General features: G+C 37.0%; 1 protein-coding gene across 1 annotated transcript in view; it reads left to right on the top strand.

Moving 5' to 3' along the window:
• Window positions 1–20912, top strand: part of PASD1 (PAS domain containing 1) — a 100946-nt gene that overhangs the window by 35592 nt on the left and 44442 nt on the right. Inside the window, exons 4-8 of the mRNA XM_011954673.1 lie at window positions 6475–6564; window positions 14392–14491; window positions 14943–15053; window positions 16394–16524; window positions 18923–19005. Of these exons, the coding sequence (XP_011810063.1) occupies window positions 6475–6564; window positions 14392–14491; window positions 14943–15053; window positions 16394–16524; window positions 18923–19005 (515 nt within the window). The remainder of the gene's footprint in view (window positions 1–6474; window positions 6565–14391; window positions 14492–14942; window positions 15054–16393; window positions 16525–18922; window positions 19006–20912) is intronic.

Raw genomic sequence — 20912 nt, 5'->3', positions numbered from 1 at the left:
CTATCTCCAAGAGAACTGGTTAGTTTCACAAGCCACAAACTGCACTCCGAAGGACCATATTCCTTTGAGTTGGACAGATAAGGATACAGATTTTGCCTTTGTCACTTACTTGCTGTGTGTCTTCACTGAATTACCATCTCTGAGCCTTGATTTCTTTCTCTTTAAAATGAGTAAAAATGATCTTTATCTCATTGAGATGATGTGAGAATAAGATACAGTGAACATGTGTAAAATATATAGTACACTGTTTGGCAATGTTAGACACCCAGAAATTATCAGTCTGGTCCCTTTTCTCTTTCAGTATTGGCTGATCACCCAGCACTATGACCATTAGTGGTCATAATGGTGTCTGAGAAAGGCATTGTGTGAGTGAATCTTTTCAAACCCATCCCAATGCTAGAGGCAAAATTCTACTGACTGTGAATGAGTGGAGCCATATTTTAATATTCTACTTCATTTTTCTTCCTTTTAAGCAACAGACTCTCACTTTTTTTTTTTTTTTGACACAGGGTCTCACTCTGTCATCCAGGTTGGAGTGCAGTTGTATGATTGTGGCTCACTGCAGCCTCAGCCTTCTGGGCCCAAGCAATCCTCCCACCTCAGCCCCCAAAGGAGCTGGGACCAGAGGTGCACACTACCATGCTCAGCTAATTATGTTTTATAACTCTTTATAGAGACAAGGTCTCACTATGTCACCCAGGCTGGTCTCCTGAGCTCCTGGGCTCAAACGATTCACCTTGGCCTCCCAAAGTGCTGGGATTACAGGCATGAGCCACTGCACACGACCCTCTCTCAATTTTATTAAAGATTTTGTTTTAGGGATCCTATACACAAATATTTGCTAAATAGAGGACTTAAAATGTGTTATGTGAAATCCTGTTACCAATTTTATGAAACCAGATGCTTATTTGAAATATTTTAGAAGCTAGACAAGATATAACTACACCCTAGAGGGATAATTATGTTCACAACTGCAGAATATATGGCATTCAACTGGAAGGATCAGAATATCTTGGGTAATTCCCTGCTTTCCACTTTTTCCCCTCCATTAGGCTTTAATAACTTCCCTAGAAAAGTCTGTTCTTTATTCATGAAGTTTTTTCTTGCAATAAACAAGCTCAGTCTGACTAATCAGAGCTGACTTCAGCCAGAGAGATGGAAACATCAAGGAATCTGAGAAGAGGGACAGTAGAGGGCTCTTTCTCTTCACTTTCCAGTTTCATTACAGCTTTGGCCATTCTTTTGAAGCATGAAAGAAAGCGGAGTTTGGAGAGCAAGAGATCAAGGTGCCTTTGTTTCTTATGGCTTGTATTTCAGAGCAGTGACTTAGCTTTGGATGTTTCCTTCCTGTTTGCCATACTGTTGGTCAAACGTAACAGCCTCCTGACATCTGTGTATCAACCTACACAGTGCTCTCATGTAGAGTAGCCGATTTCATCCTCATAAGAAGCCTATGATTAAGTTAATAATGATGTTGATCCTTTTTACTGTAGGAAAGAGGAGACCAAAGCTGGGAGAGCTTGCACCTTGCACCTTGTGCTACTCCAAGACCTGTTGAGTAGCACAGCTAAGTAGCACACCATGTTTCCTCACTTACACTCCAGCCCATGGGGGTCCAGACTAACTCAGAGCAAACCATCTCAGTAGAGAATGTGGTAATCAAAATGCCAAAAGCAAGCAGACGTACAAAAAATGAGTAGAGGAGCAAAACGCCTTACCAGATCTGCCTAGACTCTTTTCTGAACCTATGTGTTTGGAAGGTCACTTCAGGCATGTGGCAGTTTTGGACATTATCTTTTGACGTCTAGTAGGAAATAGCAAGCACCCAATTTTAAAAGCTTTTACTTAAAATTTTATCTTACAAAAATGTATATAACATATATTAACAGTTAAAAAATAGTACAGGTAACACTGAGGTTAAGAAATAGAGCATTACCAGATCCTTTGAAATCCCCTTTGTCATGATCTTCTTCTTCCACACCACTTCTTCCCTACCATTTCCTGAGTTCTGTATCAATATTCCTTTGCCTTGCTTTGTATTTTTAGGACAAGTGTATGCATCTGTAAGTGATATGTTGTTTTCTTTTGCATGACTTTCACCTTTATATAAATTGAATTATATTGTATGTATTCTTCTCTGATTTGATATTTTTGCTCAACCTTTTTCAGTTCATCCATGACTCTGCATGTAACTCTAGTGCATTCATTTTTACTTCTGTATTCTTGTTAGAACATACTATACAATTACTTAACCATTTTACTGTTGATGGGCACTAGAAATCTGTTTTAGCTAATGCTCCTTAGGAAGTAGAGGCAGAAACAAAACTTACATGCTGAGGTTTTAGTGGGATATGCATTCTCAGGATAGCGAGGGTGAGGGGGAAAGAAAAGTAAGGCAGGGAAGAAGGGAACTGAAATTTAGGATAGTTTATTACCAGCTTATTACCAAGCTGGATACAGCTTCACAAGAACACACACTGGGTTGTTTAGTCAGTCTTAAACTATGTAAAAGGCACCACACCTTAGAATAGTCTGTATAGGGGAGGAAGGAAAAATACTGTATCTACCATTTCCTTTCTATCTCCTGTCATTTTCTATCTCCTGTCATTAGTCAAAAGTCACCTGGCTTTTTTGGAAACCCACTAGGGTACCCAGATCCGATGCCCCAAGGTGGATGAAGTTACTGCTTTCACTACTGCTGGCGGAATTAGGAGACTAGGCTGGGACTGCAAAAGGAAAGCTAAAATCCCTGGCTTGATTGAGGGTGGGATGGGGTATGAATCGGAGGCGCATAAACTGGGTCTTGTAGAGCTGTAGGTTTTTGTTATTGAGAGCAGTTTTGGTTTGAACATTTTTGTTTGTATATCCTTTTCCATATAAGCAAGAGTGTTTCTAGGTGTATATCTAGGAGTGAGATTGCTGGAGGGTAGGGTGGAGTGGTAGGGTAGCTCCCCTTTACATGAAAATGACAATGCTTTTCAAGTGGCTGTGTTTCATTGTGTATTTTACTGTTCATTTATATTCTTAGTAGTAGTGGATGAAAGTTCTTATTGCTCCACATCCTTGCTAACAATTTATTGTCTAATTTTTAAATTTTTGTCAATTGGTTGGGAATGGAATGGTGTCTTGTTTCATTACAAATGACAGTGAGCGTCTTTTCACAAATTTTGAGGCCATTTGTGTTTCCTCTTCTATGAGATGCTTGTTTCTAACCTTTGCTCAGTTTCTTATGGTATTGTTGTTCTTTCTAATTATTCATATGTTGGAGATTTTAAAAACAGATTCTGGAAATGAATCACTTGCAAGTTATGTGTTGCAAAATTCTTGTTCTAGTTCGAAACTTGCCGTTTCACTATTTAAGGTGACTTTTGACAAACAGAAATTATTAATTTTAAAGTAATCAAATTTACCAAAGAGTGTTTACTTTCTTATTTGAAAAATCCTTACCTACCACAAGGTAATAAATATATTCTCTTATATTTTATTTTAAAAGCTTTAATGTTTTATCTATTATATTTAATGTGTTCATACCTTTTGAGTTCTTTTTTGTGTATACTATGAAGGAGAAACATTACAAAGATAAGAGAATATTTTAAAGTAGTGATTTTGCTGCTTAATGATAATGTGATTGGTTATATTTTTTACTTCTTCCCAAGTCACTTTTTGTAATTTATGTTTTTCTAAGACTTGCTTTCAAATTTGTTGGCATAAAGTTGTTCATAATGAAGCTTCTGTAATGATATCCACTTTTCACTCCTAATATTGTTTGTGTTTTTTGCCCCATGATTCATCTTACCAGAGGTTTGTCAATTTTAATGTTCTTTTCGAAGAATTGACTTTTAACTTTCTTGATTCTCTTCATTGTGTCATTATTTTTTATTTTATTAATTTCTGCTATTTTTATTATTTACTTTTTTCTACTTTTTTGGGTTCTTTTTTTGTTCTCTAACAATTTTAGATTATTTAATTCATTGATTTCTAACCAATTTTCTTTTCTGATATATACACTTAGGCAAAGATTCCCAAATGTTGTTTTAGCTGCATTTCACAAGTCTTGATAAATGGTGTTTAAAAAATTATTATGTCATAAATACTTTCTAATCTCCATTATAACTTATTATTTGGCCTTTTTTTTATTATTGTAAAATGTATATAACATGAATTTACCATTTAATCACTTTTAAATATAGAGTTCAGTGGCATTAAGTACATTCACATTATTGTGCAACCATCACCACCATCCATTTCCAGCTTTTAAAAGCTTGTGTAACTGAAACACAATAACTCCATATTCTCACTTTCTCCCAGTTCCTGGTAACCACCATTCTACTTTGTGCATCTATCTATTTGGCTGTCCTAGGAACTTCATATAAATGGAATCATACAGTAGTGTCCTTTTGTGACATGTTTCACTTGGTATAATATCTTCATGTTTCATCCATGTTGTAGTACGTGGCAAAATTCTCTTTCCTTTTAAGGCTGAATAATATTTCGTTTTTTGTTATACATTTTGGTTATACATTCATCTGTTGGACACTTAGATTGTTTATACCTTTTGGCCGTTATGAATAATGCTTCTGTGAGCATAGGTGTACACATATCTGTTTGAGTTCCTGCTTTCAGATTTTTTTTTTATACACCCAGAAGTGGAAATGCTGAATCACATGATAGTTCTATGTTTAGTTATTTGAGAGACTGCCATAGAGTTTTCTATAGCAGCTTTGTCATTTTATACTACCCTCAATAGTGCATAGGGGTTTCAATTTCTTCATATCTTGTCCCAAAACTATTTGTTTTGTTTTAATCATAGCCCATCCTAATGGGTTTGAGGATTTCGTGACTTTATCCAAATGTAGAATCCTGTTTGCAATTACTTGGGCTTCCTGAATCTTAAGATTGGTGTATTTTATTACTTCTGCATAATTTTCAACCTGTATCTCATTGTGTATTTCCTCTTCTCTGTTATATTATCTCCTTCTGGAACACTGATCAGACATATGTTGGACTTTCTCATTCTCTTCTCCATGAAATGAGTTTATCTTATTTTTCCATTTGTATGTCTCCTTGTGTTACATTCTGAGTCATTTTCTCAGCTCTTTCCAGCTCAACAATTTTATTTCTGGCTGTGTTCTAACATGCTATTTAACCTATATATTAAGTTTCTAATTTTGATGACAATATCATCTATAGACATTTTGTTTGATTATGTTTTATATCTCACGAGTCAGTTTTGAGTCTCTTGTTTCTTCATATTTTTAGTGCCCTTTGTTATTTATTTAAGCCTATTAAGCATACTTGTTTTGTATTCTGTATCTGATAATTCCAATATCTGTTATTCTTTAAATATGATTCTTTATTATGTCTATTGCCTCTTGTTTGTAATGCTTCATCTCTTCCTGTGTTTTATTTTTATTATAAGCTCGTATTATTTGTAACTTTATCTGCATGAGTTCTTTGAACCCTCATTTTAAAATAATTGTCTAGATGTGATTTTGATTTACTTTTATTAGACATATGGGGTCAGGATCACTTTAAACTAAATATTAGACTTTGGTTGTTGAGGGCCACACAGGTAGTGTATGAATTCTAGCTCCAAGTTTGTGTAAAGGTGGGCTTCTGCTTAGTGCCTCCTAAAGTTGACTATTTTCTCTTTTCCTACTCTTCCCAGGACTGAGGCTGAGGGAGGCATGCACATTCCCTGTCTCCTTTCACTGGATAAGATTTTTCTGTTTCACCTGTTGAAGGTGTCACCCTTTTGGAGACCTGGCTTCAGTCTTTGATTTCACCTCCTGCCTTGTACAGGCTTCGGCTTTGCTTTTGTCCCCCAAGCTCTAGGCCATCAGTGTTGGAAGATAGTCTCAAGGCAAATACAGGGTCTAATATTCTCTGATGTCTTAATTCTCACAATCTAGTCATTTCTGATACCAGATTATTTCCCTTACTTTACCAATAGCTTGGTCCTGTTTTGAAAAATAAGTTTTAATATATTTTATTCATCATTTTAGATATTCTCTACCAGGAGGCATTTGTCTGGCTATTGAATCCATTATATAGCAGGAAAGTGATGGCAGTATCCATATTTATAAGGAGATGACTAACCTAACCACAAATGAAAGTGTCCTTAAAATATTTTTAACTTTTTTGAAATTAAGTGTTCTTAAAGTGAAACAACCTACACATGGAAATGAATCTTCTTAGCTTGTGTTAGAGAATTTCATGTTAATTGGGTGTACATTGAAATTTGTTTGTTTAAGTGACACATCATTTGATAAACATTTCATGCTTAAGGTTAAGTAGATTCTGTGTAGGAGGCAGAATAATGGAATTTTAATTAAGTCTGTGCCTACTTTATTGATATTTAAGGACTGTAATACATTTCAGTGTGCTGTTATAATTATCTAAGCATTTAGCAATAAAGCTATCATTTTATTATTGTTCCACTATTTAATTACATTATTATCCTCTCGTCATTAGTTATTAGATGGCTTTATGATTACACTGAGTGCAGATGGAGTGATCATTCATGTGGCTGAAAACATCTCTTCTCTTCTTGGACATTTACCAGTAAGTTCTTTCTACTTTTGGGAAAGTGGATCATTCTGGTTTGTTGTTTAGGGGTTCATTATTTATTTTCAGGAGCATAAAGCTCATCAGAGAAGATGTTTTCCATGTTGTCAAAACGTGCCCCTGTTTTATTGTCATTTTCATTGGTTTCAGAATATTGTAGATTGGGTGCCTTTGTAAACAACACAAATTTATATTTTATAGTTTTAGAGTCTGAGAAATCCAAGATCAAGGTGCCAACAGATTTGGTGTCTAGTGAGGGCCCACTCTCTGGTTCATAGACATCTTTATTCTTATTATAACCTCACATAGTAGAAGAATCAAGGGAGCTCTTTTTTTTTTTTTTTTTTTTTGAGATGGAGTCTCACTCTGTCACCCAGGCTGGAGTGCAGTGGTGTGATCTCGGCTCACTGCAACCTCTGCCTCCTGGGTTCAAGTGATTCTCTTGCCTCAGCCTCCTCAGTAGCTGGGATTATAGGCACACGCCACCACACCTGGCTAATGTTTGTATTTTTAGTAGAGACAGGGTTTCACCATGTTGGCCAGGCTGGTCTCAAACTCCTGACCTCAAGAGATCTGCCCATCTCGGCCTCCCAAAATGCTGGGATTAAAGGCATGAGCCACCATGCCCAGCCTAGGGGTCTCTTTTATAAGGACACTAATCCCATTAATCATCTCCAAAGACCCCATCTCTTAATATAATACCATCACATTGACAGTTAGATTGTTTCAATATATAAAGTTTTGGGGGACATAAACATTCAGTCTGTAGCAAGGCCTTGACATTCCACTTATGCAGGTGTTTGAGGAGGGGTCACCTACAACAACAACCCTCCCACACAAACTGTCTGCCATTGGCATGGTTGTGTTAACAAAAAGTTTTGGGAGAGGATATGAAGAAATTGAAACCCCTATGCACTATTGGTGGTGGTGTAAAACAATCATATCTCGGTTGTTGTTTTCATTACATATTCCTCATTCCACAGAGTTGTCTCAAGAACTTGACAAACCCTGATCCAGAGATCTATAGCACTCAAGTTTGGAACATGGAAGTTAACAGAAGCTAGGGTTAGATTATCCTGTAGTTAGGTTGGAAGTGGATTAAAAACATTTCACTAGTTTAGCCAGGCCAGTTGGCATGTTCCATGGCCTGCTTGGAAACTCAGAGTCCTTATACCCTTTAAAAAAAATTACAGATGCGGCCGGGCACAGTGGCTTATGCCTGTAATCCCAGCACTTTGCGAGGCCGAGGCGGGTGGATCACAAGATCAGGAGATCGAGACCATCCTGGCAAACACGGTGAAACCCCGTCTCTACTAAAAATACAAAAAAAATTTAGCCAGGTGTGGTGGCAGGCATCTGTAGTCCCAGCTTCTCGGGAGGCTGAGGCAGGAGAATGGTGTGAACCTGGGAGGCAGCGGAGCTTGCAGTGAGTGGAGATCGCTCCACTGCACTCCAGCCTGGGTGACAGAGCGAGACTCCGTCTCAAAAAAAAAAAAAAAAAAAAAAAAAAAAAAAAAAAAAAAAAATTACAGATGCTAGAATCAATCTCTTTTATTTCTCATTCTCTTTCGTTTTCTTAAAAAGCAGTTTACATTTTCAAATTCAGCTTATATTTGTAGGCTACCAAAACAGCTGAATAAAATGCAAATAGTAGAGATATTTATTGGATTGCACTTTAGTATATTTAAATCATAGAAGGAAAAGATTCTTTTAAAATCTATATTAAAAGAAGGAATGTGTGAGTATGATCCATTACAGCTTAAATTTTATTATAATGAAGACCAGAAAACTACCCAAATTTTTGTGGCATCAGATATTGCTTAAACTGAATTGGTCATTGGCTGAGACTGGTGACTTTTTCTTATTATGTGAGGATTTATTATAGTGATGGTGTTAGTTATGATATGATCTTGCTTCTTTATGTATTTGGTTCAAAGTTTTCATTAACAAGAAGCTCTTTCACCCTTCAACATTTGAGGTACCACACACACACACGCCGCCCCCAAAACCACAAGGTCTAGAGAGGTATCTGGGACATGTGCTTTGAACTGCCAGCCTTAAACAATAGACTTGATTTACCTGAGATCAGTGTACTTAAAAATAAATGTATAACTATTATATTTGTACATAAACATTAAATGGGAATTAAGTTATATATTCCTATAAAACAAGGTTAAAAACGACTACACCTGAGGCATAGTTTCACACTTCCTCATTAAATCCTAACTGTTCTTAATTTTTTGAAACAGGCAATCTTTTTCTCAGGCTTTGATTAAAAATTTCATTTTATAAGTCATCCAACTTACATTATAAAATGGAGACCGAACCATTTCTAGAGTGTCTGCATGGCTCCAGGAATCTTCAGTTTCATTGCACATGTAGGCACCTCTGTCTGTGGAGCAACTCCAAACTAATAGCATGGTGGAATGGAAAGAACTTGGTCTTTGGAATCAAATAATCTAGAAATTAAAATTTGCTTTGTTTCTCTCTATGTAACCTTTAGTTTCGCTTCTATAAGTGGGGAAATAATATTACTTAGAGAGTGCTGGGAGATGAGTTATTATAAATAACGTGATTGGCTAAGGCCCATCTGATCAGGTGACATTTATACAGAGACCTGAATGGAGTATGTGTGATATGCAGGTAAATGGAGCAAGTATCTTTCAGACAGAGGAGAAAGCATATGTAAGAGCCCGAAAGCAGGAAAAGGTACAGCAAAGAGAACAGTGTGACTGGAGTGGTGTGAGCAAAAGGAAAATAGAGATGATAAAATCAGAGCAGTAACAGGAGAAGTAACATCCCTTTTCCTCTGAGATGGGAGGAAGCCATTGGGGAGGTTGGAGCAGATGAAAGAAATGATCTGACTTAAGTTTTATCAGAATCACTTTGGCTGTTATGTCAAGAATTGGCTATGAGGGGCAGGCATGGAAGTACAGAGTCCACTTGGAGGGCCATAGATGGTAGTGGGTTGGATTAATGTGGCAGTGAAAGTATTTTGTAGGTAAAATAAGTTGTTTTGCTGATGTATTGAAGATGGGTATGACAGAGAGAGAAGATGTGTCCAAGTTATGCTGTTACAACACATACCATGAATAAAATGATGCCTGTTATCATCATCATCATGGTATTAAACTTTTATCTGAAACCTGCCATCATATTTTCCCAATCATTGATTTCATTGACAGTTTTTTTTCCCTTTGGAAAAACTCATAGTCATTTGTAGTGGTAAGTTCTAGTAACTGCCCCCTGTTCTTAGCAGCCTGCCCTCCTACTCACCCTACTCCAATGTTCCCCCTGAAAATAAAATCAAATCTGGGAGTTTACATATATTTATTCTCTTTTGCAGTTCTAAAGCAAATGAAACTTTTAAAACATACACCACATCTGAAAAGATTCTTAGCATTGAATCTTTAAGAGATTAAACTTTAGCGGATTTTGAACATAGGTACATGGTTAGTTTATGATAACTGTGATGAGATTTGCTCTGTTTTCCCTGAGAAGCTTACAGATAGTAGAGATTTAGTAGTGATGAGTCTCATTTGATTTGAGATGCAGCCTAAATCTCCTGCAGAGGATCTTATCCTTCCCTGTGCCCCATACAGTTGGATAGTTTTCTAATGCATGTGTAATATGAATGTCTTTGGCAGTAAAAAAGATGCTTCTTGCCTAGATTCTCAGTAAATGTCATGGAGTCCCCAGTAAATTTCTTAATTCTTTTTTTTTTTTTTTTTTGGTGTGACTGAGACTTACCATGCTAATATTTGTGTGACAACTAATAGATATTTGCAAACTTGGCTTTTGAAAAAACACCTTAATTTTTCGCTGGTATTTATCTTTGCTTCATTAAGTTCTAAGTACCTTGATCTTTCTACCTTGTGTAATAAGAGCAAATGCTAAAAATTTACAAAAATAACATGAGGTTAATCACGCTTTCAGGTCTCTGCCCTTTTTCTAACTAAGGAACAAGGTCACTGGAACAGATCCACTGTTTCAATTGGTGGTTAATTATAAGGCTTATTGTCACTATTCCTATCCCTAGAGAATCAAAAAGAAACTCATTACCACTAGTCACATCCAAGAGAATGTAGACTATCAAAAGATAGCTCACTTTGAACTCTTTTAAGTGACAATGCTATCTTCATTTTTCAACTAATGAAAGAACTTATGAGACATAGCACTTTGTACCTCTTGTTAGGGTATTATTTTATACTTTACATCATAATTGATTGTGCATATTTAATCTGCCCTACTAGACTATGTGCTCATTGGAATTCATTGTCAGGTTCACCTTTTGTAACCCTTATAAGAAATAAGTGTAAAATCTTATTCAATGAATTACTTCATGTAGAATGTCCAAAATACAGGAACTGGTCCAGTAGCAAATTTTCTGTTCCTGATGCAAATTGGACTTAGGCAGCTATGGTGTAGTAAAAGGAGCAATAGACATGGAATTAGATGTAGCTTTCATGTCAATTTCATTTCTGCATTTCTGAACTCTTGACAATTGGAGAAGCCTTAATTTCCTGAAGAATAAGACAAGGGATAATTCTTACTTTCCCAGGGGATTAAGTGAGCTTGTATATGTGAACATACCTAGAACAGTGACTGGCATGGAGCAGTTGTTTATCGTGTGTTAGATGAGTGAATGAATGAGTCGTCTCCACAGAGGTAACCTAGTTTGGCATCCAAAGTCTATTTTATAACTAAACCAACAAAAACGTTTTTATTGAAAAAGTTAAATTTATTGAAAAAAAATCTACATTTCTTTTTACTGTGTGACTTTCACTGTCGAGATGTATTGCCTGTTAGTTGCATAATGTTTTGTTTGGTAAATTAAGGTAATATTTCTATCCTTAATCAAGCCAAACTTGATTGAGACAGCATCCATCTGCTAGTTCGAGCATTGACCAGTTCATAGGCTGGCTTCTACAAATGGGCCATAAAGATATATTTCTGAATATTGACTGTAGATTATTAATGCTAATCAGTTAAAAAATCATTGGAATTTGTGGTTCGTCACACAAAGCCATTATTCAGCTACAAAGAATACTTTATTACTTTGTTGCTATCACATTAAAAGCTCATTACTTCTATATCTGATACTCAATTTATCCATGTCTCACCATATTTCAGCTACATGATACAATATTATTCATTCATTCAACCAATATTTACTGAATGCTTACCAGTGCCAAGCTCTGTTCTAGATGTTGAGGATATAGCAGTGAATAAGACAGGCAAGGTCTCTGTTATACTGCAATTTACATTTTAATGGGGAAAGCAGATAATAAACAGATAACAAAAAAGGCAATAAGAGAATGTCAAGGAGTTGGTGCTATGTAAAATACTTTTGAGTAAAGACCTGTATTAAGTGAGGGAGAAAACCATTGCAAGTATTTGGGAACCAGTGCTTCACATTTAAGGAGGAGTTAGTTCAAGGGCTCTGAAATGAGTATTTGCTCTCGTTGTGTTTGGATATGAATAAGGAGTTAGGTGTATCTGGAGTGCAGTGAGCAAGAGAGAGAGAGAGAGAGAGAGAGCAGATAAGGTCAATAGCAGCAAGGAACTGGAATATAGAGTGGTGAAAGCCCTTATAAAGACGTTGGCTTTTATTCAGAATGACTTGGATAATCAGTGGAAAATTTTGAGTGAACATAGGAATAGCATGATGTGGCTTATGTTTGGAAAGGATCACGCTGGCTGTTCTATAGAGAATGGAGTGGTGGCGGAGGCATGGCAAGAATAGATGCAGGGAGAGCAGTTACGGCTACTGCGGTAATCCAAACTGAAAATGAGACTTGGACCAGGTGGTGAAAAGTGTACTAAGTCTGTATGTGTTTTGAAAATTGATCCATTAGAGATTGCTGATGGATGTTGAGTTTCAGAGATAAAAGGCAAGTCAAGGACAAGTAAATGGGTAAATGGTGGTTGCCATTACTGATATTAGGAAGACTGAGGGAGGAACATATTTTGTCAAAGAAAAGATCAGGAGTTCTTTTTGGATCTCTTAAAATTGAAATCTGATTAGACATCCAAATTGAGTTATCGTGCGGGCAACAGACGAGTATCTGCGAGTCATTAACAGATAGGTGGTATTTAATGAGATGGAGGTGGAAGAGACCACATAGGGAAACAGGCCTAATGACTAAGCCCTGGCACTCTGATGCCTAGTATTCAGAAAGCAAGAGTAAGATCTAGCAAATTGTGAAGGAGTAGCCTTTGAGGTAGAAGTATATCCTCATGTGTGTGGTGTCCTGCAAGTCAAGTAAATGTATCAAGGGAAAAGGAAGGATCAATTGCATCAAACGCTGAGATGCTTGGTAAGATGAGGGCTGAGAAGGGCTGAGAAATGATGGTTTGATTTGGCAATATGGAGGGCATTAGTGACCTTGACAAAAGCAGTTTCAGTGGAGTGGTTAGATATAAACTTCATTAGTGTGGTTTCAAGAAAGAGTGAGAAGTGAAGAAAGGGGAGGTGACAAGTATAGTTTCATTTCAGGAATTTTTGTCCCAAAGTGGACCAGATAAGTAGAGTTATAATTGAAGGGAGAGGCGGTAATGTAAAGGAAGGTTATGCATGTTCAGAATTTTGTGTTGTTTTTGTTTTCCTGATTATTTTTAAAATTTCTTATTGATGTATAATATTTGTACATAACTCCAGATAAGTAGAGTTATAGTTGAAGGGAGAGGCAGCAATGTAAAGGAAGGTTATGCGTTTTTAGAATTTTGTGCTGTTGTTTTTGTCTTCCTGCTTATTTTTAAAGTTTCTTATTGATATGTAATATTTGTACATATTTATGGCATACATGTGACATTTTGATACATGCATACAGTGTTTAATGACCAAATAGATGACAGATATCATAGCATGTATAATACAGCATTCTGTATGCTTATCGGAACACCCAGTCGAGAGGAAAAGAAAACTTGATGTGTGGGGTAGAGTAAGACTTTCTAGAACAATGTCTTTTCATAGTCTACAGAAAATGGGATGCAGTGCACAGGCGAAGGAGTCAAATTTAGGTAACAGCTTATTCATTGGAAGAGGAGGGAAAGCAGGTCTCTAGGCACAGGAACAGATATTATCGGTTGGTAAATTTGGTGTCAGATGTTGACGTTTCCCATTTTTTTCACTGACTGAAACAAGAAATTAGGTCAGCTGAAAATGAAGGAAGGCTGGGGTGTTGGAGGTTTGAAGGAGGAAAAAGAGTAGGGGAGCAAATTGTCTAAATAAGTGAATTTTGGGCAGAGTTGAATACGTATTTCAAACAATACACTGCTTAGTTGTGGGTTTTTCTTCATCTACATTCAATTGCTTGGGTGAAGGTGTAGGTGTAAATGAAAGGTTGGAAGTAACTAGAGTCAAAATTTTCCCAGGCAAGTGTGGTAGAGGGAAAGAGCACATAGGAATGATTACAGTGACCATGGAATCTGAACTGGATAGGGAAAGATGTGATGATTTGAGGAAGATAATGTACAGTGAAAATGTGATAGAAATGGGTTAGAGGTCTTAGTGGATGGAATCATTGTTGGAGAGGTGGTATATACAAGAGGGGTATTTGTATGAGTGCACTGGAAAGGTAGAAGGTGGTGGTCATAAAGTAGGATAATGTGAATTGTATTTTTTAGAGGTATAACAGATATAACTGTAGATGGCTGAGGTGGGGCACAGCATGAGCTCGCTGGAGGTAGGGAGATAGAGGAACTGAACAGTATTAACACAGATAAAAAAGGAACTGAACAGTATTAACACAGATAAAAAAGTTTACTCTCTCCCTCTTCCCCTCCCTTTCCCCTTCACCTCCTCCTCTCCTCTCCCGCCAGGCTGAGATTGTGGGCAAAAAATTATTAAGCCTTCTGCCTGATGAAGAGAAAGATGAAGTCTACCAAAAGATTATTCTCAGATTTCCTTTGTTAAACTCAGGTATGTATATTTTTAAAAGTAGTAAATTCTAAGGTTTTAAGGGACAAGTAACAATCACTCAATGGATTAATTTTTAAAAAGATAATTAGAGCATATATGGCTGTTGATCATATATTAATTACTTTTATATAATATTACAAACTATATTTCTAGTGTTAAAAAATCTCTCCTCCATTAAATCTTATTCTTCACCACAGACCCTGAGTATTGTAGCATTTGTACAATTGCATTAGTGCTGTGTAAATAATGGACCATCGTGTGTAATGTTCTAGCTGGTGCCCTGCTCTACTGATACAATATAGATAGCTATGTAAATGCTAATGTTCACGAAAAGAAAATAATATTTTTGTAAAATCTAATCTAAGTAAGACATTGGTGATATGAAATAATCCAGTAGAATATGGTAAAGTACAAATGTAGACTTGTTTTGTATTTGTTCTCTTTTTATTAGAAACACACATTGAATTTTGCTGTCATTTAAAAAGAGGAAATGTTGAACATGGTGATAGTTCTGCTTACGAATACGTGAAATTTATTGTGAATGTAAGAGATATTTGTAATGGTAAGCAATTCTGTTTATCTTATCTATATGACATTTATGAGTTATGTAGCCTCTCATTACTAACATAAATGCTCTTCTGCTTGGTACTTGCAAACTGTCTGATATCCCTGTGGCCACAGTTTCTGACTACTCACATTAATTAGACTTTTAAAAAATTAAGAGTGAAGTTTACAAAGTGGGGGACACTGAGTTGTTAAGGATGGCTCTTTCCTTTTATAAAACAAGGAAATGATTGCAAACATATAACAAAAGAAGTTTAATGCATATCCAAGCTTAAAATAATGGGGACTCTATGTGTCTATGTGTACCAGAAATTAAAGTTTAAAGCAGTGTGATAATGATAAGAAGAAGCTGATTTTGTGGTGGCCTTGGTGTGTTTTAAGTCATGCATAGGCTCCATTGGCTGGGGTCAGGAATTCTAACACCCAGTCAAGCACCAGTATATAAAACCTAGAGATCAATAAAGTGATCAATAAAGTTCTGTCCATTGGCCCAGAGGAATAGTGAGTGGGTTCATCATCTCTCTCTGGGAATTTGAATGGACAAAATGTGCCACTTACCGGAAACGAAAACCCAAATTTTTGTTGTGTGTGGATATAGGGTCCATTTTACAAATTTTGAGGTGTCAGAAACTGCAAGCTGAGAAATTAACATAAATTAATTAATATTAACTGGTTTGGAGCCATGAAAATATCTGGGGCTTGAATCAGAGGTAAATAGCCCAAATAGCTAACAAATATATGAAAAGATACTCAGACTCACAAATAAGCAAAGAATGAAACATTTAAAAACCAATGACATTAGCACTCTACACCCATCAGAATAGGAAAAATTAGAAGTGTGAATAATACCAAATATTGGTGAACATGTGAGAAATTAATAAATAAATAAATGAAATTAACTCACACAAAAGCTGGCTGATATATTTGTCATGATTCTTGGAAATTAAAGGTCATACTTTTTGAAAAAATCTTACTTGACTATGTGTGCACAGGTTACACACACACACACACACACACACTCTCACACACTCTACCCATGTGGTCTACATAAAAAGAGAGCAGCCACATCTCTTTTGGAGGCTAAAATGTCCATCCACAGGGTAATAACGGAAGACTGAAAACCAACCTTAACTCTCAACATTTGTTTCTCAGTAATGAATTATTTATGTTTTGGTGGGGAGGGTGGCTGAAAAGGAAAGAAGACAGGAAAAATCCCATGGCTCAGAATTTTGAAAATTGTCAGTGGGTTAGCAAACAGCACATGGATGTGGCAGGTATTTGTCTTCTTGTTTTACTGGCCCACCTTTCTGTTGTCACATGTGTGTCTATCTTCCTTAGAGTCTACTGTGGTCTTGAGTGGCTTATTTTCCAACCACCTCCATGCTGACTTGTCTGCTGCATGGATTCCTCAGGAGGATCGGTTTTATCTTGTGGGAAATGTTTGCATTCTCAGGACTCAGCTCCTGCGGGTGGGTATACTGTGTTTGTGCTTCCCCCATTGTGGTGACGTGGGCTTCCTTTGAAGGGTCACTTCCCCTTTGGTCTCTCAGCCACAGGACAGCATTGCTAAATTACTCAGTGTGTGCAGAGGGTTGTGCTAGGATATGCAAATAAGGAAAGTCAGCTCCTATGTTTCAGAAAGTGAACATCTCAATGAAAATTTGGACACACTCGAAAGAAATGCACAATCATTTACAAGTAGTCTTGACATAATATAAAATATTATAAAAGGTAGGTGCTGGGAACTGGAACACATTAAGAGAAATGACCATTTTGGCAGGTAGATAAAGGAAGGCTTCTGATACCAGGTGAGTTTTGAGGCAGCTCCACCACAGCCCCATTGGGTAGCTGATTGTAAAGACTTCTGCTCTCTTTGTGTTCTCTAATATACCATTCACAAATTCTAGCTCTAAAAATAATTCACTTTGGGATTCATCTGATAGATTCAGCATCCATTAATTTATCCATTCAGTAACATATTTAGTAAGCACCTACTGTGTTCCAGGTACTGTGCTAGGTGCCAGAGAGACATTAAGGGAGATAGGCAATAGCTAAATAATATTGGAAAGTGCCATGGAGGATGACAGAATAATGTGCTAATGACTAGTGCGGGTGAGGAGTTCAGACAGAGTCGTCAGGGAAGGTCCTTTTCGGATCATTTGTCTTTTGAGCAGAGACCCCTAGGGATGCTAAGAAAGGAAGGCAACGCAGGTAGAGGGTTCAACATCTGTAAAAGACCTGAGATAGTAACTAGCTTGGAGAGTTCCAAGTAACAAAGTAAGTTATGTGACCAGAGTAAGGTGAAAGTGGGAAGGAGCAACAGAAAATAAGATCCAGGAGAGAGACAGGGGACTGATTATGCAGAACTTTGAGATCCATGGTAATCAGTTTGGGTTTTATTTCAAGTGCGTTGGAAAGCAGGAAGGTGACATGATCTGATTTTCTTTGTTAAAGGTCAGGCTAAATACTGGGTGAGAAATAGAGTATAGAGAAACAAGAATGGAAGCAAGAAGTCCTAAGTGAAAGATGACAGGGGCTTGGACTATGATTGTAGTAATGGAGATAAAAGTATTCTGATATGGGATATATTTTGGAGATAGTGCCCTTGCTGACGAGTTAAAAGTGTCTAGGAGAAGGGAGAGAAACATCTCATGGAGGACTCTTAGCTTTTTGGCTTGTGGAACTCAGCAAATAGAGGGAACTCAGCAAATGCAGGTGCCATTAACTGATTTTAGCAAGACTGGGACAATGTGGATCAGGCAGTGTGGGAGGCTAAAATCAACAGCACTGTTTGGGCCATGTTAATATTGTGTTGATGTTACAACATAAAACATATCCAACTCATTACCTTATAAGGGAAGCCTCTGATCCAGATTTCCTGTGTTCAAATCCTTTCCCTACCAGCTGTGTGACCTTGGCCAAGTCACATCCTTTAGCCTCAGTTTCTTTTTCTATAAATGGCAATCATAGTACCTTCTATTAGGGTTGTAAAGAGTAAATAAGACAGTTTCTCCTATATGGTAAGCACTCAGTAAATGTGAGCTATTACAATTGTCGTGATCATTGTTATTACTGTCATTATTACTGCCAGTGATCCAGAGAGGGCAACATACTTGCTTTACTTTTCATCTCTGGTTTAAAATGTGGGATTTTCAGACCACATTTTAGAAATTGTGGAGGGGGCCTTTACATTCAGTTTTAGAACAAGTAATATATGTCATCATTTCTTCAAATTTAAGATGGTAAGAAAAGCAGTATAGAAGAAAGACAGTTTAAGGAGGTTGCCTAATTCAGTTGCCCCTTCCATTATTCCTTCTTTGTAGCCTTGTGGGATTTGAACTGTCACATCTGCTATGAGAATACAGACATCCCACTTTGGAAGTCAACCCCAGTACCTACTTCCTTCTCTGAGAAAGAGAAAAAAATCTTATTTGGCCCAATACCTTGGTTGCCCTTATAGCACAAGGAACTCTATTTGTGTTCTAGTCCAGTTTCTCTCTAGGTTTGTAGGATGTTTGTTCCATATTAGTGGACTTTTTGGAGAAAAAGTCTTGTGCAAACAGATGGCTTTTTGGAGGAAAATTTTTTCACAGTGTGACTGTGTAGTTCAGTGGGAAGAGTGATAAACTCACAGTTCAGACTTTGAAATTCTGCTCCTAGATCTACTAGCTGTATTTCTTGGGTCAAATCATTATATCTCTATAATCTTGAGTTTTTCAAATCTGTAAAACTTCAGTGCATTTCTCACATTGATATGCAGATTATTTGTAACATTGGATATGAGCATGCCTCCAAAATTAATATATGCTATGCATTTTTACTATTTGTATACATACTAAATATCTAAATATTTGAATTTTTCTGCAGCAACTTTACACTTCAAAGGCAGTCAGTGACGAAGCTGAACTTATACAAGATTCATATGAGGAACCTTTTGTGGGAGAGCTCAGGTGAGAGGTAGTATTGATAAAGGTAATGAAGATCTAGAATACAATTTTACTGAACAAAACTAAAACAAGAGAAATAACACCTACAGATATTTTTTTCCCATCAAATTGAAAACAAAAAGAAAAAAGAAACAAATGGGCCAGGGATGGTGGCTCGTGTCTGTAGTCCCAGAACTTTGGGAGGCTGAGGCAGGAGGATCCCTTGAGCCCAAGAGTTTGAGACCAGCTTGAGCAACGTAGTGAGACCCTGTTTCTACAAAAAATAGAAAAAAATTAGCCAAGCATGGTGGCATGTGCTTGTAGTCCTAGCTAGCTGGGAGACTGATGTGGGAGGATCAATTGAGCCTGGGAGATCAAGTCTGCAGTGAACAGTGATCGTGCCACTGCACTCCAGCCTGGGCAACAGACTGAGACCCTGTCACTAAAAAAATAAATAAAACCAGAATAACAGTCTACTAGTCTGAACTTCCTTTCCCAGCTCATATAATTCACGTGTTTTTCCAACAGAGTATAAATACAGGTGATTGGCTTTTTATTGTTTTTAAAACATTAAAGCAATAAATAGAGAAAACTTAACTGACCCAGACATGTAATGACTTTCAAATTAAGGTAATGCATTTTAATATACTACTTCATTACTTTTTTTCTTGAAAATAAAGGTAATGTTTAGACACTTTTAAATGGTAGAAGAGCAAGTATGCGTTGTGGTAACTGCTAATTATACAGGCATCCCTCTTTTGTGAATCTAATATGTTCTTTAAAATTTGTTTACTAACACATTTTCAGAGAGTAGAAGCCAATATTCCACTATTTTACATGAGAAAAGTAAAAATATATTCCTAACCCCCAGGAAAATGCTGATTAATTTGCCAGATACCACTAACACCCCTTTATAAACTTATTTAACAAACCACAAAGGAGTTCTGTAAAATGTAAATTATTTATAATACTGTACAGTTATTCAGCATTTGATAAACTAATTGTTAAGTACGTTTGTATGTAGTAAGCCACAAGAGCATATACCATAGTGTCTGCTATTGGGAATGGATTCCATTTTCCTTCTACATTGCAGTGTACATGTACTGGTAAATAAATAATGAAATAATATATTAAATATATTAAAGATGTGCACTGTATGCCAGTAATACTTAGCAAAATAAAATAAGCAAACAAGGGAACTTTCAAAGAGGTTTCTTGGGATCAAAGGCATGCTTGTATGAGGTCTGATGGTGAGAAGAGTGAGCTGGAAGCTGTGGTCACTGTTGCTATTCAGAGGCAGGAGGAGGTAAGGAAGCCAGAGCTGGTGAAGGAATGAGTTAAACAGGAAATATTTGAGGCTCATCTGGATTTAAGAGAAGGCAGGGAGAATCTTCCATTCCCATCAGAAGAGTACAGAGGTGATTGGCTGTCAACCATTGTCTGATACTACACACAGAGCAATGGGATGAGAAACAGAACTCATGGTGGCTAGCTATTTACATCCCCTTTGCTTGGTTAAAAATTCTTGTTAACATAAAGCTGCATTTGTATTAATAATTGTGTAATTGTGTGTTGAATGTGACAATGTGACATGTCTTGCTCATGCCATGATCACATTTATTTGTACCAGCATGCTGTTTTTATGGAATCTAATTTTTTTTTTTTTTTTTTTTGAGACGGAGTCTCACTCTGTCGCCTAGGCTGGAATGCACTGGTACAATATCGGCTCACTGCAATCTCCGCCTCCCGGGTTCAAGTGATTCTCCTGCCTCAGCCTCCTGAGTAGCTGGGATTATAGGCATGCACCACCACGCCCGGCTAATTTTTGTATTTTTAGTAGAGACTGGGTTGCACCATGTTGGTCAGGCTGGTCTCGAACTCCTGACCTCGTGATCCACCCGCCTCAGCCTCCCAAAGTGCTGGGATTGCAG

This window comes from Colobus angolensis, unplaced genomic scaffold (genome assembly GCF_000951035.1).
Source record: "Colobus angolensis palliatus isolate OR3802 unplaced genomic scaffold, Cang.pa_1.0 Scaffold389, whole genome shotgun sequence".
NCBI lineage: Eukaryota > Metazoa > Chordata > Mammalia > Primates > Cercopithecidae > Colobus > Colobus angolensis.
The sequence above is the reverse complement of the archived record's forward strand: the minus strand, read 5'-3'. Positions and strand labels throughout refer to the sequence as shown.